The following is a 27,333-nucleotide window of genomic DNA, read 5'->3' as shown; positions in this document are numbered from 1 at the left end:
ACAAAGTCCATGTATATAAGTAAAGTTTCAGGGTGCCCCACTTAAGACAAGAGCCACGTGGAGCCAGAAAGTCTACCTCAGGCAGTAGATGGGGTCAAGACATGTCCATTAACTCTAACATTTTTCTTAGAAGTTAGAATTTTTGCCAGAGCCAATCTGTTGGTTTTTTTTTTTTATTTTCTTGAATGTACCATTTGTAGTTGGCAAGAAATATGGAGGCAATTTGCAAACCTTATTAGTGGTGGAATTACAGTTGACATGTCTTAACATGTAAATATCAGATCAGAGTCACAGGACTCAGAATTCTCTTTAGACAAAAGCTCAGTAGAAAGCTAATAGCTGACTTTTAAAACAATGTGTTAGCCTGGGGTTATATTTGAGTGGTAGAGCACTTGCCTAGCAAGTACAAGGCCCTGGATTCCATCCCCAGTGACAGGGACACAAACAAACAGGGTAACTACATGTGTCTGGTTTCTCAGGAGTCAACATCCTTAGGGGCATCTTTGGGTTAATGATTTTGCCTTTGGTGGAGGCTCCAAAATGTGAAGCCATAAATTCAAATTTTCTTCTTTGTGTGAAATATGAAGAACCATAAATTGGAGTTACCACTTTAGTCAGAGCTCATCAAACTGAAGGTTCTGTCTGGTCAGCAGAGCATCATGTATATGGTGAGAATATTGGACTTAGAAGGCAGAGATCCACATGCAAAATACTGATTTGCCTCTCATGGTCAATACAGGCAGTTTATGTCATTTTTTTTTTTTTAGGGAGAGAGTGTTGTTATTCTCCTCCCTGATCCTCACTGAGATAAGAATGAGGTAATTTAAAGCTTGAAATTAACTCTTTGGTTAATCCTAACAGACAAATTTATTATTTATTCCAGGTCCATGATCCAATCACCTCAAATAGTCATGTCAGGATTTTATGGTTCAAATATGAGTTATCCAACAAATCTTCTGTGTTACTGTGCAAATGTGCACAGGTGAAATAATTGGGTTATCAGAGCTGTAACCCAATAGGTCCCTCCACATTCGAGTGGAGTAAATGGCATTGTGGACAAGGGCTGGGAGAATGACATCACTGGAGCTTGCCTTTAGGGTTTATATTGTTCCTGAAACTTCAAAAGCTCTCTTTTTGCATTCTGCCCTCCTCAAAGTAAGACAATTTTGTTTGCCATGCTCTTCCAAAATGATCTTCTCCCTCACCTCTGATCCAAAGCAATGGAGTTGGCCAAGCACAAACTAAATTTCTGAAACCATGAACCAACATAAAAATTCCCTCCTCTTGGTAGTTCTTTATTTCCAGGTACTTTGGTCTAGCAATGAAAAGCTATCACAGAGATTGGTAGTACAAAGTGGGTTCCATACTGTGACTGGTAAAACCATGTCATTCACAAGACACTAGAACTTCTATATGTAAGGAGTTTGGAAAAGTTTGGAGAGTCAGAATTGTCTCAAGCCATCCATGGGCTGTGTGTGTGAACTTTTGTGCATAGTAGCCAAATGAGGGCATAGGCCTGGTTCTGAAAACTCTTGTCAGTGATTGATCACATGATGCAGGTGTGCCTTACCCCTAGCTCTGCCTAAGATCGCACACAGCACCTGAGATGGGTGTGACTTGCCAAGATGTCAATCAATCTGCTGATCACAAGACATCAGAAAGCAAACCTCCACCCTTGAATCCTTATCCCTGCCTCTGATGTTCCTGCTAAAAAATAAAGGAAGCATGGATTCACACTCTGTTTCCAGCGCTCTCTTTCCAGTTATCTTTTTCCAGTGTTGAAGCTGACCTTTGAGGTTGCAGAGCCATCCCAACATCAGTTTAAAAACCAAAAACCAAAGGCCCAATGTTTTCATTGATATGAGGATGCTGACTCACAATGGTGATGGGGGTGGGGGTGCATGCAAGGAATGGAAGGGAGGATCTTTACATAGGGCAAAGGAGAGGTAGGAGAAAGGAGGGGGCTAGGGACTAGGAAATACAATGGAGTGAGTTAGACATCATTATCCTAAGTACTTGTATAAAGACACAATGTTGTGAAAATACTTTGTGTAAAATTGGTGATTTGAAAAATTGTACTGTATGTGTGTAATATGAAATAAATTAATTTTATTCTATCGTCATGTATAACAAATTAGAATAAATAAATAACTTAATAATAAAAATAAACTCAGTTTAAAACCAAAACACTACTTTCTGTGTTGTGTGATTTTTTTTTGCCACTTTCTTAGCTTAATGTCCCAGCCAGCTCCTTTAAACGTAGTTCATATCATCTGTGCAGACCGTGGTCAAGACAGAATACAGATAAAAAAATGATTATAAATGGAGCTGCATGGGAGCTTCTGGTGCAAACTCAGAAGATCAGAGTGCTGCTTGGAGTGCAGATTTTAAGGACTGTGTGCATGAAAACTCAAAGAGAAATAAAGAGTGGAAATTTGGCTGGAAGGCAGGTGTGTTATTTTACTCATGTCCTGAGACTTTGTGTGGATGATGATGTACTATTGAAATTGGTGGGGAACGTTTCCAGGCACCACAACATTCAGGCGTTGGCAAGGGTGTGGCAGACTGGAAGGAGCAGGAGCAGAAAGTAGAATGGAAGCATTTTTAAAACTTTCAGTTTTGTCAGAAAAGCACATGTAAAATTGACACCAGTGAAGGTGTGGCTATTGAAGAGATTACTGCCAATAAAGAGAAATTAAGTAATTTGCAAAAAGATAATGGGGAAATTTCTTGGAGGTATCTCAAGGATTAGCAGGACCAACCCATATTAGGCTCAGGGGGGTGAAAAAGAAAACTCTATTGAGAGGAGAACATAGAGACAGTGTTCCCATGCAGGGATTCTTAGGACGTCATTTTGAAAGGATTTTACTCACCATGCTCACCTGTCCAGGCTTGGTAGAAATGTAGAATGATGGAATTGAGGAATCACGAAGGCTCCCATTGAGATTTAAAAGGAAGATATGGGAAGACAGGCAAAGTGTAGTATGGCTGGAATCCACTGAGACAGCCCCTGATAGGGCAATGCATTAAGCTGTAAAGGTTAACGTGAAGGTGGAAGGAATATCCCTGGATTAGGGGCTGGGGTTGGGGCTCAGTTGAAGTGCATTTGCCTAGCACTTGTGAAGCACTGGGTTTCATACTCAGCACCATATAAAAATAAACGATTAAACTAAATAAAGGTATTGTGTCCATCTACAACAAAAAATATATATTTTCTCCCGTAAGTGGTTCCTGTCAGGTTTTGTGGTTACATATACAAAAAAATATAGATTAAGGATTATAAGGGTATAGATCTAAGTCTACACACACTCATTTACACTGTCAGAAGTGCAAATATGTATATGCAGAAACCCACACTCAAATACACATATACACTTACATGCTTATGTTCATATGGTCCCTCACATACACAGACTCACTAGCATGTTCAATCATTTATGCAGAAACTTGGCACGTACACCCTCACCACTCATAATCATAATACCCCCAATAATATACACATTCACATTCTTATAACATGTCATCAGACATGTGTCTTGATGACCTGTCCATATACAGAAGAGTTACATAACTACAACTCTGGGTGATAGCAAAGAGAGCCTCTGCCATCATTTTAATCCTTCTACCATAAAAAGTCCTATTGGAATAAAGTAACACATAACTTTGTTTGACAACTTTCCCTCCCTGTGATGAAGTCCCTGAGATAATCAACTCAGAAAGGGAAATGTTCATTTTGGCTCATAGTTCTGGGGGGTCCATTCCATGTCCCATTGGTGCCATTACTTGGGCATTGGCAAGGTGGCACACGATGGTGAGAGTTTGTGGCAAAGCAAAACCATTCACCTCAGCAGGCAGGAAACAGACAGGAAGAGGAAGTGCCAGAATCCCACAGTCTTTGTCATGGGCAGCAGCCAGGGACTTAGGACTTCTCACTGGTCCCCCATCTTAAAGAGTCCATCCCCCAAACTCAGGCCTTTAATACATTAATTTGTGGGGACATTCAACATCTAAATACAGAGACAGACTTAAAAACTGGTGTGAGTGTGAGCACTTAACACCAAGAAATCTGGTGAGAAGGCCACAGTGATTGCAGGAGACACACTGCTTTGGTGGAGGACAGTGGGATCCAGAAGGGTAAAGGAACAGTGTGTTGATGGTAAGAGAGTGAGACAGACAGTCTGTGGCATGGCAGCATAGAGAGCAGGAGAGGATCTGAAAGGAAAAGAGATGGTGTTACATGAAGCTGAGGGGTCAATGTGCATTACAGGGATTGAGGACATGGGACAAAGTGCAGAAAGGGGACTTAACAGCATGGAGCACTTCAGATGCTAAGGAGAGGAGGGCAGGATTTTGTGAGAGTGAAGGAGGAAGTGGGGATGGGGAGATATTGGGCAAAAGGGTGAAAGTCAGTGGTTTGTAGAAGTCACAGCAGAAGTTCCATGAGGGGTTTAGGGAATGAGGTGTTGTAGGGGTGAGTAGCATGTTTGGGACAGGAAGACATGGAAGTATGCAGTGGTTAAAACTGTGGGAGGGGGAGATTGAGACAGAGGGGGAGAAGAGACCTGGGCAAGGGGCAACAGGGCAGAGGATAGGGAAGGCTCTAGGGGGACAGTGGGCAGGAGTCACCAAGGAAACCAAGAAGGGACTAGGATCACAGAGGTGGTGAATAACAGGTGCTCCACTACTCATCTGTGTCCCTGCCCTGGGTAAATAAAACAACAACAAAGACATAAGAATCAAGGTTAATATATCAAGTTGTATGGTTTGAAATTAAGAAATTTTTCTTGTGAAATGTGTACATGAATTTTAGAAAACTGATTGGAGGTATTTGGTAAAAATGAGGAGAAATCAACCTATGTATACCTGCAAGCTGGAGACCCAACTCTTCCAACATTGACACCCAACAGAAAGCCCTGCTGTGTCTCCAGCATGAGGTAGAACTTTCATGGCAAGACTATCCATGAGGCCCCAAACTGAAGCCCCACCTGGGCATCTAGGGAGGGATGATTCATTGCTGGAGACCCCCACAGTGGAATCCTGTCACTAACTGTGAAGATGAAGAGAAGGTAACAGGCATATGGAACTTTAAAAGTCAAACACTAAAGAAGTCGTGCTGTGTGGACCCATCTATACAGAATACATAGGGAATAAAGTGACCATGTAGTTATCTGTCACATCGTGGTCACCCAGGGACAGTGACTGGAGAGGAATGAGGAGGCACCAGTGACCTTGGAGCTGCCAGCAGAGCTGTGGTAAGCTAGTGAAATCTTACTGAGCAGACCAATCATGACACGTGCATATAATCATTTTAAAGAAACAGGAGCAATAAAAAGTACAATGAAAGAAGGTAAACAGATTAATATACAATAGTCTTATATTGTCAAGGAGGACAAATGTTCTAAATATCTTTACTATGTGACTATCCACATGTGCACTATCATTTCTAGGTTGATCTAAGATATACTAAATATACATCATGAAAGAAAAAGGGTGAAGTATGGAATTAATGAGAATAAATTGCAGAGAAGGAATCAATACAGACATTAGAAACAGAACAATTGTCATGAGAGGCACATGCTTTGTTAGTAAATCCTTCCCAGGTGTGTCCATGACTGTATCAACTTAAAGACTAACTGTGATTTTAGTCAAATTCTATTGAATATATTCAGTTGGAAATTTTTTTCCAAGAGAAAAGACTGAGATAAGAAGGCCTACAGGCACAGCAGTAGCACATCTGACTCCAGAAATAGCTAAGACCTAAATATTGAAGTAGGTAAATAAAAATATATCCATGGCATTTTAACCAGTTAATCACCTAAAATGGCAAGACAAACATCCAATAAATAAACATTGTATTAAAGCACATTGTCATTATCAAATGAGCATTATTTTAAAATCTTGAATTTGCAAAACTTAAATAAAATTTTCTAATATTGTTTCATGGATAATAAACATCATCTGAATGATGGGCAGACACACTCAGGCAGATTCAGAGACACACATTATAACACACTAAGCAAACGTGTGTGCATGTGTTGCACTCTTACAGTGTGACTGCCTTATCACTAAGTCTGTGGAGATGAGTGATCGAAAACAGATTGTACAAAAGTAAATGATGTATATTTTTCTCACATGACTGGCATTCTTCCTATTCTGTATCCAGGCAGAGTGGATCCTGGATGCAGTAGAGTCTCTGCTCATGAGCAGAATGGGGCTGACAGCTGGGAAACACCCAGAGATGATTGCAGCCGTGCTCACCACAAACCAGTTGGCATTATAAATAACAGCTAAACTAACTTGGAACATGCAGGAAAGTGTGTACAAAGAGACAAAGGTGCTCACCAGGAGGAGGATGGTTTTGGTGGCTCTGGACTCAGGGGAGGACCTGGGGGAGCTGGACTTATGAACCTGCTGCATTCTCTGCTTGTGCCTGTGCAGGATGAGCACCATGGAGCTGCTGGCCCAGAGCATGAGTCCCACACACAGGACATCAGGGAAGGTTAGCAATGCTGCATGCAGTGAGTCTGTGGTTGCGTCATGACGAACACCAGAACAGTATCCAAAATCTTTTAGGATTGTGATGTTTTTGTTGCTTCTTCTCCCAGTCATGTACATAAGATAAACAACATTTACGAACAGGTACAGGATCCAGCTCAGGTATATGGAGGAGCCAATGTATTTATGAATATTTACTTTAAGGTTTGAACAGCATGAGTCTCCTGGGCTGATCTTAATGGCCTGGAAGACACTCAGGAGGCAGGTGCTGCCAATGGACACACCCCTGCCCACCCTGTGAAGATAGAAAAGCAACTTGCATCCAAAATCACTGAGGAAAATTTTCACTCCAAAAGCTTCCATTGTCTGGGGAACTCCTTTACACAGGAGAGTTAACAAGTTGGCCACAATCAAGTGCTGAAGAATCAAGTCTGTGTGTCTTACCTTGAACCCAGTGAAGTAAAGGACCAAGTAATGGAGGAGAAGAGAGGAATTGCCCAGAGTTCCAACTACAGTCTGTACTAGGAAGATGATTCCTACAGCCACATCACTGGCTGCCATCCTACCAGTTCCCTTCTGTCCCAGACAGAGGGTCCTGCAGGGGAACAGGAGGCCGGGACTACATGTGTCCTTTCAACCAAAACTCAGCATTGCCCACTCCCCAGAGTTCCCACTGTGAAAACTTAATGTTTTATTTTAACTACCAGGTTGTAATGAGCCTGGTGTGCCTAGATGAAACATGAAGTATGTATAAATCCCAGCTGTGAAGGCAGCACATGGTGATTATTGAGTCTTCACAACATGAGGCAGGTGCTGAGATGACTTTGCTGATGACCAGGAGAACTTGGGCACACCAATTCATCACTGATCCAGTGCAGTAAGGAGCCTTGAAACTGGCTGAGGCTATGTGAACCACCAAGCTTCCCTAAAGCTAGTGAGCAGGGTTCTTCTACCAATCAGCTCATGTACACTTCTGCTTTTCTGTTTTGCTAGTGTCTTCTGAGTGAGTGCTACTTTATAACTTCCTATTAGTAAAATGTTTCCACTTGCTTATAAAGATTTATTCTACATGTAATATCAGTTATAAATGAACATTTAGATAATTTAATAACTGCAGATGCAGTGAGGGGACTTTAGTACTGCAGGCACTTGTCCCATGGCGGGTCACAAGCAATGAGGCAGGACAGGCTCCCCATCAGGACACCTACCCCATGACTCACTTGGTGGTGTGTTTGGAGCCCAAGTACAATGACAACTAACATAGGAATTCTGCCACATTCCCAAGCCAGGTCCTAATATTGGGACATAAAGCATCAATATGTGATAATAGAATTTAGAGTGGAAACAAAATATTCACTGGTTTTCAAAGACATAAACGTATATGACTTAATATCCAAGTTTAAAAAAAAAACTGTTTCAAGGAAGAGAGATTGGTGAATGTCGTCACAATGGGAGCCTCCCAGGCTAACTGGCTTTTGTGGGTATGAAAACATTTTCATTTTAACAATGAAATGTCAGAATTTCTGAGGTCCTTTGACTGCATAATTTAACAGAGTTCATCATTTGGAGAAATTTAGGTTCACAGAAACTGGAGCAGGGAGGCAAGAGATTTCCTATACCCCTAGCACTGCATTGTGCTCCACTGTACATTCTTGGCTCAGATGCTGAGTTCCTTACAATCAGAATATTATGGACAGGCATAGAGATGCACATCTGACAGGTGGTGTTGAAACCTGTAATAATCATGTCCACTTTTTCATACTTGTTGTTTCCACATCAGAGAGAAATGGCCTCATTCTCCTGGAACTCTGAGGCTTTCAGGATTGGTACAATTACTGTCCCCATTGGCTGCACCATGCTCAGAGTCAGAGAAAACCTTCTGCTAAAGCATCACCATCAGCTCTCTCTCTGTGCAGGACTAGAGGATTCCTGTGAGCTGCTCCTACTCCACACAACAGGCAGAGAGAGACTATAGGTCCAGCACTAGAAATCACAGACATTTAGGGTGGAATTCCCTATAAGAGAAACTGAGCAGCTGAGTGAATTTCAAACAACATCCTTGTACATCATGAAAAATCACATTTGTTTTTCCCTTGGATTAAACCATAGCAGTCATTGTCAATGAGGACCACATTAAGTTAAATTAGGATCCATCATGGTTTGGCATTGAGGCTGGACCCCATTCATCTTTACTACCTGGAGCCCAATCTTCATCACTTCTTCTCCCTTTGTGGTTCTGGCTTCTACAGGTTCCATCCAGCCCCCCCTTTTCTAATGTGATCACTTACCCACACTCCTGAGCTGGGTCTTCCCTCCCAGATGCTACTCTCACACTGATTGTGCATTACTCCTCAGGCTCTTTCTCTTTACCAGGATGGTGATCCTAGTGCACAGAGCTCTGTGACCAGGAGATGTGCTGCAGGGAGGTGGGCACATCCTGAGATATGGGTCTGTGACACTGTGACCTCACCTCCCCTGAGACCTGCAATTATCACTGTGCCTGTAGCAGCAATGGGCATGCAAGCTGGGGTCCTGAGGACACTGCTGAAAACTCTCTCCCCAGGTGACACGTAGCAAAACAACAATAGGTTTCTTCATAACATGTCTTAAGGGGACTCTGGAGTTTTTGGTCCCTGGAGGGAACAGGAAGTACTGAGGCCTGTCATGTGAAGGACTGGCAGTGAGCTATGCATGTCCCATGGCATTCCTTGCTTCCCTGAGAAGTTTCTACCACAAGTCTAGTTGGTTCCTGTTCTTCATTTCAACAAGTGGCAGCATCATTGAAGGTGTCATCAGAGAAATGGAGAGAGAGAAAAACCTATAGGAAGGATATTAACACAGGAACCAGGAAAAGGAAGAATGTGGTGCTAGTTGTTCACCTTGGAAGTCACTGGATTCCTCTGCACAAATGAGAGTCAGTTAATTGGACTCACATGCTCAATCCAATTGTAACTGATGTCCTCTAGTGTGGATACATGTATTCTCCCAATACTGACCCCAATCCTGACAGGAGGGAGAAACAGACCAACATCCACAGAAGGACTGGAGCAGGTTCTAAATGGGTTCCTCCCCAACAACAGCCACAGAACCAGAGGGTCTCTCAGGCCACATCTAGCATTTATGCAAATATCCAATACGATTGGGGTTTGTCCACCAGGGATTTTGTCTTGGAACCCTGGTGTGGCCATGTTAGAGGTGGTGAGGTCTATATCAGGTGAGGCCTAGTGGAGACAGGTCACTGGGTCTTTGCCTATTGAAATGACCCATGTGGATCTCATGGGATCAGGCTAGTTCTCAAGAGGGTTGTTACGAAAGAGGACTGGCCCCAGATTGTCTCTGACTTTCAAACTCAACATCATCTGTCCCTCTCACACAGAGTCCTGCCATCTGCTATCCTGAGAACCAGGAGAGGGCCACAGAGAAACTGATGGTGGTGTCACTGCTGAAAATGGACTGGGGTTGAGGCTCAGACGTAGAGCACTCACCTAGTATGTGTGAGGCGCTGGGTTCTCTTCTCAGCACCTTATTAAAATATAATAATAATAAAACAAAGATTGTGTCCATCTATAAATAAATTAAAAAAAAACACTGAAAGTGAAATAAATAACTATCTTTGCTCTATAAAGTAACCAACTTCTGGGGTTTTGTTATAGAAAAACAACTGGCTAATACCCAAGGTTTGGGGCTATACTCATGTGATATACAGTGACCTTTCCCTCTGGGTTGAGAGGACCTATTTCCATACTCTCTCCTTGATGCTCTACTGAATTCACGATCCTAAGGTCATCTCTCCATTCAATATGGAATTATTCTTATTCTGGATTTCTGAAGCCTAAAGTTTTGGGGCACAGGGATCAAAACCTCTGTCCATTCTGACATTTACATGAACACACAGCCCCTGAAGTTCTCAAGTGTCCATCAAGCCCAGTCTGGGGATGAGGCAGTGAGATATCACAGGGAACAGTATCTGGGACATTGTCATTAGAGTGGGACAAGGTTAGAGTTGGCTTTATCATGCAGTCCTGAGGAGGAGGATGATAAAGGATACTGGCCACCTGTGTGCAGGGTGGAGTGAGCATGGCGAGGTGAATGGAGCCCTTAGATGGCCCATCCCTCACGTCCCTGTGAAGGCTTTATACCTCACTCTCAGGGCTGTTCTCTGTGTAGGCTCAGGATCTGGGGACTCCCTCAGCACAGCTTTTCCATGAATCTCCAAAACCCGTGATGTGTTGGGAGTTGGTCTTTCCTTCCTGGAGTCTCATTTCCCTCTGTACTAAATAAACATGTTTCTATCCCATGGTTGACAATATCTTAGAATCCAAATCTCTCTATCAGGATAAGTAAGCATGAACAGAAACAGCACATCCATCCTCCCAGGGGATGTCCACATACATGGAAAGCCAGAGAGATTTGTCTTAGACCAAGGTCCACTGCCCATTCCTTTCTGTGTCCACTTTTGGTGAATCTTTCCAAGAGCAAACCTCTGATGGAAATGCTTTAATTGCTCAAGTGCTGTCGTAGGACTGATGCGTTTAATTTCTTCAGTCCACATTTGATGAAGAGTGAAGTGAGGAGGCTTCTGCAAACCAGAGTGAGGCCAGCAGGCTGTATTTACCTCCTGCATTTCTAGGCAGGTCCAACAGGCAACCACTTACAACACTTACACGTCTCCCATAGAAGAATCTGTCTTATTCTTACATTTCTGTATTGCCTTTTACAGAATAATGAGAGAGAAGAAAACTGAAATTTATTGAAAAACAGGCAACCTAACTTATCTGATGTAATCTTGGTTTGTGATGCTTGTGCTGACAACGGAGAGCTAGATGGGAGGAATCTTGAGAAAGTAGAGCAAGGGGTGGGAGTGGGGAAACACACAGAAAGTGGGGCAGCACATTCACCAAACTAACCCCAGCTGGCCAGGCTAGTGATATGAATGGGGTTCAAAGGAGCTGGGTGTATTCATAACTAAGAAAATGGTGAAGAAACCACGCAGCACACAAATATGAATTTCTAAGGCACTGCGACTCAGTGACCCAGGGTTCAGCTCTCGGGATAATCTTTAGTATTATAGGGGGTTCAATGGAATGTTCTATCCAAATCAGGCAGGGCAATCAGGTTTCAACAGGGTTCCTATCCCCACTAGGTGACTCCCAGGTAGGGCTTGAATCAGGCTCCCTTGCCTAGGGAGGGTAAAGGCCATTTGCCCTACACAGCTTTCACATGTGTGCCAGACCAACATCCCCGATTCTCAAGGGCAAGGGGAGCAAGATCAGCCCAGGGACCACGGGTGGCTGCCCACACCAAACACCACCAGAGACTAAAATGAGTCATAAAAAATGGAAAGAGGAGAGAGTGGAAACCAATCAAATGTGCTCACCAGAACAAGAGTCTTTGGGTGGCTCTGCACTCAGGGGACGTGGGAGAAACTGTGCTATGAGGGTTGGATCTACGTGGTGTCAGGATGGAAATGTTAGTAATAAGGATCCCCCCTAAATCCTAGAACGAAAGCAGGCTCACCAAAATCCTCAGAGCTCAGGGGTTTGCAGCACACGATAATCACTGTCTTTTATGTGCCTCACATATGCAGAGTTAGGTTTTCTAAATCCTTTTTGATTGGGAAATAATCTCACATACATAGTTTCTACATAGCTTTAGGCAGATCATGGGGTTCCATCCTACTATCTCATAAGAATAAAGGCAAGATAAACATAGCACCCATCATCCTCTCAAACTGCCCTTCATTCATGGTATTTTAAGTAAGAAACAGATAAATTTCACTACTATAATCTTAAGCATCTGAAATCGCATGTCACCATCACTGGGGTGATTGATCATCTCTGCTTCTCAGTGAGAAGTTCATGAATTTATAGTGGGATCCCTGAGGGGCTGCTGTAAGGTCTTGGGCCCTCACATCTCTTACTATCTGCTCAGATGGATAAGGGATATTTTCCCCTGAATCCCTTTTCCAGATGTGAGCACATGTCACACTGACTTTTCTTGCTGACTCTGCCTCTCAGGCTAAACTACAAAACAGAGGGAGCACATTTTGCATCAGCCACCCTCACTCCTGACACCAACTGCACGTTCAAGGATTCCCAAATTACACTCCAGTTCAGCAGTTCCCCAATAGGGCTCAGGGACAGTTGAAGGGTATTGTGCTCCCACGTATGACTTATTACAGGAGAAGGTCACAGGGTGAAATCAGCTGAGGGAAGGAGCAGGCGAGCAGCATCCAGAAAAAGACCCAAGATGAAGCCTCTCAGTGTCCTCCCTGGAGAGTCCCAGACTCGTTGTTCTCCTGGCACTGACACAAGACAATACTTGTCCATGATTTTCAAAGAGGAACAGGTCACTCAGGCCTGGTCCCTGGGGATTCCAGGGCCTGGTCAGGTATTATGCCTGGATGGCCTTCAGGTTCCATCCCTCCCAGCAGTTCAGGCTGGAGGGTCTGCAGAGGGAAGCCAGTGTCTGTGTCCTTCGGGGGTTTGGAGTCAAAATGAAATGTCACAATGTCACTGCCATGGAACAAAATGTCAGAACATTCAAGCCTCCACTTTTAAGAGAAGGTCTTGGAGATCACCTGGGATGGGGGTGACAAAGGAAGCCTCAGGGGCAGATCTCTACAGGGTCTTTGGAGCTAAAACTTATTACACAGGAATACGGATTTCTTTGCCCCTGATTGCCCTCGTAACTCTTTCCATCACCCATTTAATATCCCCCCAAAATCTCAAATGGAGACATAGGTTTCCTGTGAATCTGAATCCTCTGGGGAATATGTGAGAAAGCTAGATTTTGTTTTCTCTTGGGTTATAAGAAAGTCTGATTTTATAGGAAAGTTTTCTTGAGCATAGAAGAGATTTAGATATAGGAAACCTTTTAGATATTGGAATAACTTCCAGGAATAACTGCATCATTTTAAAATTATCAAAGTGATATGGTAAAAAGATCCTGAAAGTAGCTGGGAACCAGGTGGAATAAATAGATTTTCCCCAAAGCATACCTTATACATAATTAGAGAATGGAGAGGAATAAAGGGAGTATTTTCTTTTAAAGTGCATATGAGAAAGGTCAATTTTACAACACCTTATTTATCCTTGGAAACTTCTAATAGAAATCCATGGTATTTTTATGTTGTGGTTAATAAAAGCATTTTGTTCATATTTATAAATAATAAAACAGGAGGAACTAGTGGTGTGAAATTCCTACAGGCATTTGGCAAACTGGAAATACATCCTAGAGCTACCTAGGTGTAAACATATGACCAACAAGGGCACCACTGCACGCAGCCCCAGCAGAGATGCACACAAGCATCATGACAACATGTTGCAGAACCTACCAGGCAGTGCTGATCTTGACGCTCCACACTCAAAAACCCTCCCAAGTGCTCACCTGTCTCCACTGCTGTGACTAAGTACCTGTGGGTACTTTGTTTAGAAAAGGAATTAATTCAGCTCACATTTCTTCAGATTGTAGAGCATGGTGCCAGCATCTGCTGAGGTCTGGTGAAGGCCTCAGAACAGAGGGAATCCCAATATTGGGAGCATGTGCAGAAGAGACCACAGGGTAGGACAGGGCGTGAGAGACAGAGGAGACACCTGCACTTGCTGTAGGACCACCCATTCTCATGGGAGCTAATATACTCCAGGAGATCACCATTTGTCCTTGCAAGGGTGACTGCCCCAGGACCCAAGGCCCTTCTCCTTGCCTCCACCAACACACAACTACAGAGACGAGGCTTTCAACTCATAGATTTTTATGGAAATCCAAAAATCATGCCCAAACCAGGGCACAGGTACATCAAGAAAAGGAATGCTAAAATTAACCCTTTGAAATTCCTGCAGTTGAATTTATTGCCAAAAGCAAGTGGAAATAAAAATTACTTAAAAGTTATGGAATTTTTAAAATCAAATACAAAAGGGCTCATACAGAACAGTTTTATTGTGTACAGTACAAAACAGGTGATATGCTCTGTCACATTCTGGTCATATTGGGGAATGGTGTTGGGAGATGCAAGAGGAGTTTTCATAGAAACCAAGGGCCTTGCACAAAGCAAATGCATGCAAGGTGTGTGCTTAGTTTGTGTAATTTTGTTGTGTTATGGTCTGAGCTTTAATCAATATACTAGATTATAAATTAAAGGTCAAAAATATTAATAAGTAGGATAATAGGATTATGAGATAAGTGTTATAAAATAAATAATGTTAAGCTGTTTCTAAGATGTTAAAACTTGTTTTTCAGTACTTCATGTGCCCGCAAATGTGCTCGACCCAAGATGTGGTTGTCTGTTTTTGCTCTGCAAATTGCTTTCTCAGCCGTTGTGTCCTGCTCCCTTGCCTGCACCTACCTTTTCAATTATGTGGTTTTCTGCCCTTGTACACACAACTAGGGCTTGATGATGTTCCTTGCAGAGACAGTTTAAGTCCTGATGGTGATAGAGCAGTCACCATCTTACTAAAAACAAAACAAAACAAACAAACAAAAAACTCTCTAATTTGGACAAAATTTGGACTGAGAATATTTTCTGAGTGATCAGCAGACAACATTTGGAGATGATAGTGACATTCATTTTCTTGCAGCCAGAAGATCACTCAGTGACACCCAGGAAGCACAGCAAGCTGGAGACCACCTAGGGAAAGGTCCCTGACATGCATTCCTCAGCCAGGTACTCTCTCCATTGGCTCCTGCCAACTCACATATTGCTTTGCTGAGAATTGCCTGTTCTACCCTGGATGGTAGGTCTGGTCTCTGTGAATCTACACCTGGGGACTCAAGGAAAGCTGGGCAGCACTATTTCCCAAGTTCTGGGCTGTGGTGAGATGTTGCCTACCAGCCCACTGGTTCAGGTCTGATCTTCTGTAGGTTAAATCTGTCTCCTTACCTGTTGTGTGTTTTGCTGTCTGCCTTTGTCTGGTTATTACAAATCCAACTCATTCCACCTCCCATTTGTCCTGTACACCCCTTCAATGTTTCCAATTCCATTTTCAGGAATTCTAGAAAAAGGCCTTGTTTGTTTGGTATACTGGCATGTGTACCTAGGTTTGGTACCAAAATTGACATATGAGCTCATAAATTAAAATTTAAAGATGAAGCCAAATACCTTCTGCTCATGTGATTCAAAAAGTTCAATTTAAATTGGGTAAACAAATAAAAATGTGTCTAAGTGTCAGTGACAGTGTCTGGTAGACCAGTGTTGGAGACTGGGTTCCTAGATGACTTCATGGCTGTGGCACGTGTGGTGACTAGGAAAGTTCCTATGCAAAAGTGTAGAATGCCCAGTTGCTATGGCAATGCTCTCCATGGGGAGACTCTGTTGCTAGAGTCTTATCATCTTTGACCTTATTCTCAGGCACACAGCTCCTAGGAATGGAGGACCTTCCTTGCTAAGATAACCACAATGGTTCACCAGTTGCTCCTGAATCTACCATGAATTAGTAACTTTAGACAATGGACTTTCTTAAAAAGCTGCACAGTGCTCCTAACTTTGCACGTTGCAATTGTAGAATTTAACTGAGGAAATAGCTGCATAATGGTGCTAACTCCCTAACTTTCATGAATACTAAGAATAATGCTTGCATAGTTTCTAATCTGATTAAAGAGACATATATAATAAAGACTGCTGGTGTACATGTTTGGACCTGTTTTTTCACCAGAAAGCCGTGCTTTACCAGATCCCTGCTGTTTTACATTCAAGATCTGCATGTGTGACTATTTCTTCCAATCTCCTATTGCCCCTCACCAGAACCTGACAGTTTGGCTGTGCTGGTCACGGCATCTAAGGTTACGAATTCACAAACTTCTCAAGGTGGTCAATGGTTAATAAAATGTCTATAATGTCTATAAAATGTCTAATATCCATTGATTCTAAAATTTTTCTTCAACAGGAACAAAATGCTGTTCAATGAACATTGTCTGAGATCTTAATAAAAAGTAAATGTTAGATATAACATATGTGAGACTCATCACAAATATGTTTGTAAGAGATATCTGATTAATCTACAAAATTAAAACACTGTTAAATATAACATTGAGTACCCTTAATTATTCCTTAAGGTAATTTACTTAAGTATTATTGGTGTTCTCATAAATTGGAAAAATTTATTTAAAAGTTCAAAATTACTTTATTTTATCACTAAAAACAAGGTTATTAAAAGTTAAAAGTCCCAACAGCTATAATTCTATATCTAAAGAATCTAAAGGTTTCAACTACATTTTAATTCAAGTACCATAAATACTATAAATTATTTTATTTTATTAAAATGGAGTAATTTATCTAAATTCAAAAATTTGTAAGGGTTACTTCAGAATATAAACAAAAAGAGGGGTCAGCAGATTAAAAAAGGTTATACATATATATATATATATATATATATATATATATATATACACACACACACACACACACACACACACACACACACATACACACACACAAATGTTTCTAGGGAAAATGTCTTAATATGATAAAATTATAATACATCCAAGTGAACAACAAGAAGGTCTAGGTAAGTAATAAATGGTGTATATGAATAAAGGGTATATTTTAAAAGGTTGGTGAGTACTTCAGTTGGTTATATATATGTAACACAAATACTTCAAGCTATTCAATTTTTCCACCTAAGGTCAAATATTAATGTACTTGTGCAAACCAAAATTTAATTTATTAAAATGACAAGGATTCCTTAAAACATTAATTAACTCCTAATATTGTGTTAAATTTTATTTCCTAGAACAAACGGTCTTAAGAAATCAAGGTTTCTATAACTCTGATTAAATGGCAATGATTAATTTTAAGTATTGTTCTACATTACAGGGTCTAGGTTTTTCTTTAAAAGTTAAATAATTACGTTGCAGTTTTTATTCTTCTTTATATAATGTGTTCATATCTTCCAGGAATACAAATCTTTAAAGTAAAAGGTTTAAGAAAACATTTTATCAAGTCTGGTGTTCTTGAACCTTGTAAAGTTGTTTGCAATGGTAATTTTAGACTTATATAGATGAAAAACTTTATTGGCATTTATTGAAAGGTATTTATAAACATGGTGATAGTCTGGTCTATTATTGTAAAAAAATTAGCACTTTTACACACACACACACGCGCACACACACACACACACACACAAAATTATCAGCTTTAAAACTGAAACACTTTACCTAAGATTTGTGAAGAGTACCATCTTACCTGAACTAAGGCTCTGCCTCCCACCTTACTACATGTTAAAATTCCTCCAAAGTAGGCCAGACTTCAGCTCATCTAATGTTATGTACAAAGATTGATTTTTATTGTAAAGATTACTGTGATCTCATACACAGGATATAATATATAACTCAGCCAAGGTTCAAAATTATGTCCAAACTAAATATGTTTTTAGTCTTGTTAATTTAGAGTTTTTCCTTGTATACTTTACTGCTATTATTGCCTTAGAACAACCTAAGTTGATTTAAGGCATTAAGCCATCATCTACAGAGTAAATAGAGGAGTCAGTGTGCAAGCTGCAGAAAGAGGAAGGTCATTGGAAGGAGGAGACACCCTGATGCTTCCAAGGGAAGCCACATGGTCAATGGGAACTTAATCCATCCTCACACAGATGGTGCAAGCAAAGCTAAGAGTCTGCTCACAAGTTCCCCCAGAGTGACTGCCAAGGGGAACTCAGCTGACTTTTAACAACTGGTAGAACCAAGGTCCATTTGACCATGTTGATCTTAAACACCTAGCAAAAACAGTTAAAACCAGGAAACTACAAATCCTGGACAGTTACTGTAACTTAAGATACACATTTATGTTAGAGCCTGCTCCCCACACCAAATAAATAAGATTTAAAAAACTGGACAAATTAAAAGTTCTTAGTCAGTTTAAGGCCTTCAGATCTCTAAGCTCCTACACAGGTATTCTCTATCCCTAAGTAACAAAGAAAAAGGGATCTCTACTAAGTTCAAAGGACATGCCAATAAAAAGATATTTTATAAAAATCAGATGACATTAAGTAATGTAACTAACTGTTGTGTTTACATTCCTGATAACTCTGATAATATTAGAGGTTTAAATTACCAAATAAAGGCCTTAGTAGGCTTTATGAGGCCTTCTTATGGGGACACCTTCTCAGTTCTTGCTCTTGCTAAAGAAAAAATATGAATTTCGACATGTTATAAATGATGCATCATTTATTTTATATTAATCTCATTTTAGGACTCCTGTCTTTTAGTTTCCCTAATAAAACCACCAATCCCCACATGACTTTACAACCTGTTCTTCATAGAACCAGACTTTCATCATGTCCCCTTTGACCAACCCAATTTAAAAAGGGACTCCAAATGGCTTGCCCCGCTGCACATCACCCACCTCTAAGCTTGAAACAGCAAGAGATGTTGCTGCCCTTTTTGTTACAAGAGTAAGAAATCCCTAAATTTAGAAGAGAAAAATACAATCAATGTAAATAGAGAATAGGGTCAAGTCACAAAATAGAGGCTAATTTGGGACCAAAAATTGTTATGAGGTCTGAGTTGCTAAAACAACCTTTCAAAACCTTAACCAGACACATAGAACTTACACAATTAAAACTGTCAGCCAAAAAATATAAAAGTTCTCTCAATTCCTTGGAAGAAATAATGGTACAAAATAGAAGAGAACAAAACCTTCTGGTTCTGAAACAAGGTGGTCTGTGTAAGACCTTAGGAGAAATGTGTTGTTTCCATACTAACCACTCCTGGGAAATAAGAGAAAACTTGTCACTGGTTCAAAAAAGATTAAACAAACAAACAAAAAGACTAAAATAATTAGTTTCAATATTTTTATTCTTGGTCTCCATGGTTCACCACTCTCTTATGGGCCATAGTGAGACCTTTGCTGTTAATACTCCTAGGATTCTTAATCAGATCATGTATTCTGAACTGTCAGATTTAGTATATAAAACAACAGATACTGTCTATAAAGTTACTGGTTTTAAGGGCTAATTATGTCCCAACATATACAGAGGAATCAATGATTTGATTATGTTCCTCCAAAACCAGTGGGAAATGCTATGGTCTGAATTTAATTAATATTGATTAGAGATTATAAATTATAGCTTATAAAATGTTAATAAGTAGGATAATGAGATTATGAAATAAGTATTATAAAAGAAATAATGTGAAGAAGTTTCTAAGATGCTAAATATCATTTTTCTGTACTTTATATGCTGACAAATGTGCTCAAACCCAGGATGTGGTTGTCTGTTTTTGCTCTACTAAATGCTTTCTCAGTCCTTGTGTCCTGCTCCATTGCCTGCACCTACCCCTCTAGGGTGTGGTTATTTCCCCTTATAAACCCCACACAACATGGACCTGGTGACTTTCCTGGCAGACACAATTCAGGTCCTTCTTGCAGGGGAACAGTCACCAGCTGACTAAATAAAACTCTCGAATTTGGACAAAATTCCTGCTGAAAGTGTTTTCTGAGCAATCAGCCCACAACAGTTGAGCATAACTTGCCAGACTTGTCCATTAGAGTAGTGTTAACATATATATGTACAAATTCACTTATAAAAAAACATGTTATTACCCCAGCGTTTTCTGTTGTCAGTGTGGCCAGTGTCTTAAGGAAGTTCATATAATAATTAGCTTTTGAAAAGAAGAAAAGTGCACAATGAAAATAACACAGCAACAACCAACAAAGTTAATTCAATATAACATATATTATAAAGAGGGACATTAGAATATCACTGCTTCCCCTTAGGTCCAACAATGTGTGAAATATACAAGTCTAATTTCACTGGATAAAAATGAATATTGTTTGACAGAGTTCACTTTGGTATTTTCCTCAAAATATACGTGAGATAAATATAAAAGTAATAAATAAAAGAGAGTCCACATGTTTAATAACTTAATCAACTAGAATATCAGGAAAATAATCAAAAGTTATATATTATGTTAAAGTATTTACCATTGTTTTGATTAGTACTATTTTAAATCAGAAACTTCCATTCGCTACCTATAATTTTCCAGAAATTGTTGCTTGATGGCTATAAGCATAACACAGCTATATGCATGCACACATGCTCGTGTATTCAAATACTCACATATACACATGCAACACACATATATACAAGTGACTAAATATAAACCACCACTCACAAGTGATAGCACTGTGCATTACTATTTTTATAACTTCATGGGTAAGAACAAAAAAAAACTAATTGTGCAAAATCTTACAATTTAAATCTTTCCCGTGATATCATGGGTTCCTCTATTCTGTATCCAGGTAAAGCAGAGCCCAGATACATTGTAGTCTCGGGTCATGAGCAGGAAGGGCCTGACAGCTGGGAAACACCCAGCAATAATAAAAGCTGCATTTACTACAAACCAACTAGGAGTGTACATAACACTTATACAAACCTGAAAGATGCAAGAAAGTGTGTAAAAGGAGACAAAGGTGCTCACCAGGAGGAGGATGGTTTTGGTGGCTCTGGACTCAGGGGAGCACCTTAAGGAGCTGGTCTTATGAACATGCTGCATTCTCTGCTTGTGCATGTGCAGGATGAGCACCATGTAGCTGCTGGCCCAGAGCATGAGCCCCATGCACATATCATCAGGGAAGGTTAGCAATGCCGCGTACAGTGAGTCTGCAGTTGAGTTATGACAGATGCTAGAACAGTACCCATAGTCTTTTACATTGGTGATGGTTTTGTTCCCTTTTTTTGCAGTCATGTACATAAAATTTATAACATTTAGAAGGAGGGATAGGACCAAGCTAAGGTATATGCAGGAAATGATGTACCTGGGAGCTTTCATTTTAAGCTCAACCCACCTGGAGTTCCCAGAACTAATCTTAATGGCCTGAAAGATGCTCAGGAGGCATGTGCTCCACATGGATATGTTTCTGCCCACCTTGTGAAGAGCAAACAGCAGCTTGCAATCAATATCACTGGTGAAATATTTCATCCCAAAGCCTGCCATTGTCTGGGGAACTCCTCTACACAGGAGAGCTAACAAGTTGGCCACAATCAAGTGCTGAAGAATCAAGTCTGTGTGTCTTACCCTGCACCCAGTGAAGTAAAGGACAAGGTAATGGAGGAGAAGAGAGAAAATGCCCAGAGCTCCAACCACAGTCTGTGCCAGGAGGATGATTCCTACAGCCACATCACTGGCTGCCATCCTGCCAGTTCCCTGCATTTGAAGCCAGAGGGACCTGCAGGGGAACAGGAGGCCTGGGCTGCACGTGTCCTGACAGCAGTGACTTATTATTGCCTACTCTACAGAGTTCCCACTGGGAAAACTTAAAGTTTTATTTTCACTAGAAAATTTTGATCAGGCTCCTATGACTAGTTAAGGCATGAAGTGTGTGTAAATCCCTGCTGTGCAGGCAGCACATCGTGATTCTTGAAACTTTACACCATGAGCCAAGTGCTGAGATAACTTTGCATGAGGACCAGGAGAACTTGGGCACAGGGAGGTTAAGTCTCTGTCCAAATCCCTACTCTGATGAGGTGCAGAGAGGGGCCTTGAAACTGAGTGTTTAGGGAGGATAGGTGAACCACCAACCATCCCTAAAGCCAGTGAGTGGGTTTTTTCTATCAATTCTGCTCATATTTACTTCTGCTTTTCTACAATCTGCTTATCTTCTAAATGAGTGCTATTTTTATAACTTTCCATTTGCTTCTAAAGATTTATTCTACATGCAACATCAATTAGGAGGGATCATTTAGATATTATAATAATTGCAGATGATCTGAGGGAGTTATAACATTGCAGACACCTGTCCCATGGTGAGTTCCCTGCAATAATGAAGGACTGGCTCCTCATTAGCACAGCTTTGCCATGAGTCACTTGGTCACATGTTAGGAACAAAATACAATGATACATATCACAGGAATGGTTCCACAATCATAGGCCAAGTCCTCAGCTTTGGAACATGAAGAATGAACATAGACTAAATGAGAGGAGAGCATAAAAAATATTTACTCATTGCAGAGGATCCATATGTAGATTCACTAATACCAATGTTAAGTAAAACTATTTCAAAGAAGCAAGATTGAGGAATGATAAACAGTAGGAGCCAACCACACAAACTGGCACTTGTGGGCATGAAAACGTGTGCATTCAAAATCCAAACAGTAGGATTTTGAGGTCATTAGAATGCACATGATTAGAAAAATTTTAGGTTTACCAGAATAAAGAAATAAAGAAATTTCTTACTTTACACCTTCACACTCAAGCCTGCTGCACTATCAAATTCCTAGAGCAGATGGTGGATTTTTTACAACCAGGCAAATATTTTTAACAAGGAAGACAAGAAACCTGTAATGATTATGTCCACAACATAAATGCTTCTTACTAATTTAAAGGGGAAATAGCCTCACTATAAGCAAAGGCCACTGAAGGTTTCAGACTGTTACAAATACTGTCTGCATTGTCTGCATCAGGCCCAGAGTTAGAGAGTACTTTCTCTCAAGCATCACCATTCACATCACTTTCTACACAGGACTAGAGGATCCCTGAAAATTATTCCTACTCTATATCCAAGCATGTAGGTATTACAAGTCCAGCTATAAGACTGATGAATAATCACCATATAATTCCTATAAAGGAAACTGAAGAGCTGATTAGTTTTAAAACTACCCCCAGTGCACTTTAAAAACCACATTTTTTTTCATTTGGACTGACATCTCTATCACTACCAGTGAACATCACATTTATTTAATCAGGAGCATCAGAGATTGAGGCTGAGGCTGCCACCCCTTTTATCTCAACTGTCTTGAGCCCTTTCTTCAGCACTTCATCTACTTCCTGTATGGCTCTGGCAATCTATGAGGCTCAATCCAGCATCCCCTTTTATGATGTGAACACTTACCCACGATCTTGAAATGGGTCTTCCCCCACGGATGCCACTCTTAGACTGAAATTGGATCACTCACCAGGTTCTTTCTCTTTGACAGAATGTAATCTTAGTGCAGAGGCCTCTGTGACCAGGACATGTGCTGCAGGGAAGCAGGTAGCTCTTAAGGTATGAGTCTGTGACTCTGTGACCTCACCTCCCCGTGGACCTGCAGTGACCACTGTGTCTGTAGCAGCAATGGGCATGCGGGTTGGGGAGCTAAGGACACTGCTGAAAACTTTCTCCCCAGGTGACACTTACCAAAAACAATTACAAAGTTTCTTGCTAGAACCTCCCAAGGGGATACTAGAGTGTTCAGAGAGGCTTTAATGTATCCTTGGTCCCTGGAGAAAGGCAGGTCTCACCTGAAATTTTGTCATGGAATAGCCTGGCAGTGAGCTATGCATGACCCATTGTATTCCTTGCTTTCTTCAGAAGTTTTCTACCCCAAAACTAGTTACTTCCTTTTTTTATTTCCCTGAGTGGCATGATTACTTAAGGTACTAAAATGGAAATGGAATGAGATAAAACAAGTAGAAAGATTTTTAAAAACATGAATTAAAGGAGAAAATGTTGCTAATAATTGTCCTAAAAACATATTGCACACATCTTCACAAATACAAGTAAATAAATTTAGACCCATTTTCACAATTCAATGCCAAGTTCTTATCAAAAAAATTGCAGAGAACAATATTGTACCAATATTACACACTTTATTGAATGGGGGAGAAATTTAACAATAAACAAAATGATCTAAAACCTCTCTCAATAGTGACAGCAGCAGGATCAGACTGTTTGAAAGGCTTGCACTAAAGTTTCTCTCAGATATGCCTGTGCTGCTAATATTTAACCTACAGCCTCAAGAGGTGGACACAGCACAGGAGTCTGCTCTGATATCTGTAATCCCTCCACCCCTGAAAGGTCAATATTTACCATCTTAATAAACCCTGTGAAGTTTACCATTCAGGTCCAGTCTTATAGGAGCAGGTGTGTTTGGGGCAGTGCCATGGCATGGATGTTAGATGAGGAAAAAAGATAACATGGGAAAGGAGGAAATATGCACAGGTTGACAGTGCAGATCCTGTGATGAGCAGGACAGAGAGAATGCAGAGGGAAGGTCGAGGGGGGAAGGTAAAAGGTCATTAAGCACTCAGAAATTGTTAATGTGCACATCTGGGGTTGAGGGAGGAGGGGGCAGAGTGCAGAGGGACTTAAGGTCCTGTGGTCTAACAGGTAGTGGGGACATGGGTGCATGGTCATGTGGGAATGCAGACGCTCTTAGGAGTCAGCAGTGTGAACAGAGGTGAAGGTAACTGGGTGGTGGTGGTCATAGCAGATTGACTGTCTCCCAAGCATGAATCCCATACGTGGACACTGTGAATGTGCCTGGGATCAGAGTTATGCAGTGAGGGGTGTCCAAAACAGGCCTGCACTGTGACAAGAAGAGGGTGAGTTTGCAGAGGTGCAATCGGCCAAGTTGGGCGAACCTAGAACCTGGCCAGAGGAAGCTGGGAGGAGGTGGGCGGAGAGAGCTAAGGCAACTGTGAGAACAAAAACTAGCGAGGGGAACATCAGAAAATCCAAGTTCAAACCTGTACACTTCCAGATTTCAAGAATAGTTACAAGGCTGCATTCTATAGCCATGTGGTGTATCTGGACTCATAAGGCCACCAGTGAGACCAAGGAAAGTGTCCAGATGTAGATGCAGGTAACCTGAGTGCAACAAGAAGACAATGAAGTGTGCACCCAGGACCAAGACGGAGGATGGTGGGACTGGCTGTGATCAGTCTGCAGTGAACTTGGAGTTGGCAAAGCCTGAGATTTTAGGCTTGGGCATTTGATGGGGTGGGGCAGAGGCCATGAGAAAGGCCTGAGACCCTGGGATGGGGAGTTGAGAAGAGAACCAAGGGCACTGAAGACAGGTCTTGTAGGGTAATGGGAGGGAGAGCAGTTGTCCTGAGGCCCTGAGGACAGGCATCACAGGGAGTGACTGTGAGGCCACAGGACACAGGTGTGTGGTGATATGGGTTTGGATTGGATGGCAGGGATGTGAGGGGCTGGAGGGGCATCAGGTCTGGCTACTGCTCACAGGTTGCAGACCAGGCTTTTTCTCTGAGGGGTGTGCCCACTTAGGATACAGGGGAGAAGTTCCACAGATTTCCCCATCTTCTTCTATTGAGGTTTGACAGACAAACATATTGTACACACGTAAGGTGTCCAAGGAAACCTGGTAAATACACATTGTGGAATGATTTTCACAATCCAGTTAGGTGACTTGATAGCAAGTCACATAGTTACTTTTGTGCTTGTGTGTGGTAAGGACACTAAAGACCTCTTGGCACATTTCAAATAAAACAGTGTTCGTAGCTCCAGTCTCCATGCTGTAAGAATATTCCCAGAATCTATTCATGTTGTAGCAGAAATTCAGACACCAGGACCAACTTCTCCCCATCCCTCTCCACATACTTCTTTACAAAATTGTTGTACTTTTTCTACAAAATTGGTTTTTTACATTCCACATGAGCATGAGAACAAACAGCGTCTGTGTTGAGTCATGACATCCAGGTTAGCATATGTCCCCAGGATCTCACTCTTTAGTTGGCTCCATAATGTCCAAGACATAAGAGTCACACCCCATCTTCTAGGTGGGTTCAGCCACCATGGACTCTCTGGTCTTTTCTATTCATCACCTTTGTGAATGGTGCTGCAAGGAGCACGTCTCTTTGAGATATGAATCTTCTTCAGACATCGACCCAGAGGTGAGATTATGGGATTACTATGTGGTATTTTAGTTTTACTTGCAGTTCTTAGAGAAATTTGTGCACTTTTTCCATGAGAGGTGTCTCCATTTACCTCACCTCCCACAATGTCCGAGATGTTCTTTTTAATGCATTCTTGAAAACTCTTGTTGTCTCTTGTCTTACTTATATTAGTGATGCTAACATTTGGGAAGTAATCTCTCTTGGTGTTTTGTGCATGTCCTCATTGATTTCTTCATGATGAGCACTGTTTAATGTATGTTATGGGCACTTTATGTCATTCTTTGGTAAAAAGTCAACTCAAGGGCTGGGTTGTGGCTCAGTGGTAGAGCAATTGTCTAGCATGTGTGTGAGTTACAGGGTTCGATCCTCAGCACCACTTAAAAATAAAGTAAAGGAATTGTGTCCACTTACAAACAGAAAATAAATGTTAAAAAAAGTCAACTCAAATACTTTGTTCAATTTTTAAAACAAACAATCTTACTGTGGACAGAATGATACATCAAAATATAGAGTAAGATGTTCACTAGAATGGAGAAAAAGAACTTACCAATCCAGATTCCCATATATTGCCCCAGGTGAACAACAGTTACAATCTGCTCATTTAGATAATTAAGTAGTAACTATGGGTAGTTGGGACATTGTTGGAGGAAAGAGGTCACTGAGGCATGACTTTGGGCTTCATAGTTTTGTCCCTGGCACCTTTATCATTCTCTGATTCTTGAATTCCATTAGGCAAACTCTTTCCTCACCATGCTCTTATTTCATGATCTTCTGCCTCATCTCTGACTCACAGCAAAGGAATTGGCCAGCCATGGACTGGACCTCTCACACAGTGAGCCCCAAATAAATATTTCCTCTCCTATAAGTTGTTTCTGTCAGGTTTTAAGGTTACATATACAAAAAATGTAGATTAAGGATTATAAGGATATAGATCTAAGTCTACACACACTCATTTACACTGTCAGAAATGCAAATATTTATATGCAGGAACCCACACTCAAATATACAAATACACTCACATGCTTATGTTCATATGGTCCCTCACATACACAGACTCACTAGCATGTTCAATCATTTATGCAGAAACTTGGCACATACACCCTCACCACTCATATTTATAATACCCCAAAGATATACACATTCACATTCTTATAACTTATGTAGTCATCAGGCATGTGTCTTGATGACCTGTCCATATACAGAAGAGTTACATATCTACAACTCTGGGTG

The 27,333-nt window shown here is 41.0% G+C and overlaps 2 protein-coding genes across 2 annotated transcripts; both read right to left on the bottom strand.

The window, feature by feature from the left end:
- Positions 1-6,012: 6,012 nt before the first annotated feature.
- LOC101974264 (vomeronasal type-1 receptor 4) lies at positions 6,013-7,056 on the bottom strand. The gene has a single exon (XM_005341797.2). It carries the CDS (start codon positions 7,054-7,056, stop codon positions 6,013-6,015), a length of 1,044 nt encoding a protein of 347 aa, XP_005341854.2.
- Positions 7,057-20,682: 13,626 nt separating this feature from the next.
- On the bottom strand, positions 20,683-21,621 carry LOC101970532 (vomeronasal type-1 receptor 4). The gene has a single exon (XM_005341785.3). The coding sequence runs from the start codon at positions 21,619-21,621 to the stop codon at positions 20,683-20,685; it is 939 nt and encodes a 312-aa protein (XP_005341842.3).
- Between the last annotated feature and the right edge of the window lie 5,712 nt (positions 21,622-27,333).

The sequence above is a fragment of the Ictidomys tridecemlineatus genome, chromosome 15 (assembly GCF_052094955.1).
Source record: "Ictidomys tridecemlineatus isolate mIctTri1 chromosome 15, mIctTri1.hap1, whole genome shotgun sequence".
In the NCBI taxonomy this organism is placed as follows: domain Eukaryota; kingdom Metazoa; phylum Chordata; class Mammalia; order Rodentia; family Sciuridae; genus Ictidomys; species Ictidomys tridecemlineatus.
Note: the sequence above shows the minus strand (reverse complement) of the source record. Positions and strands in the feature narration are given on the sequence as shown.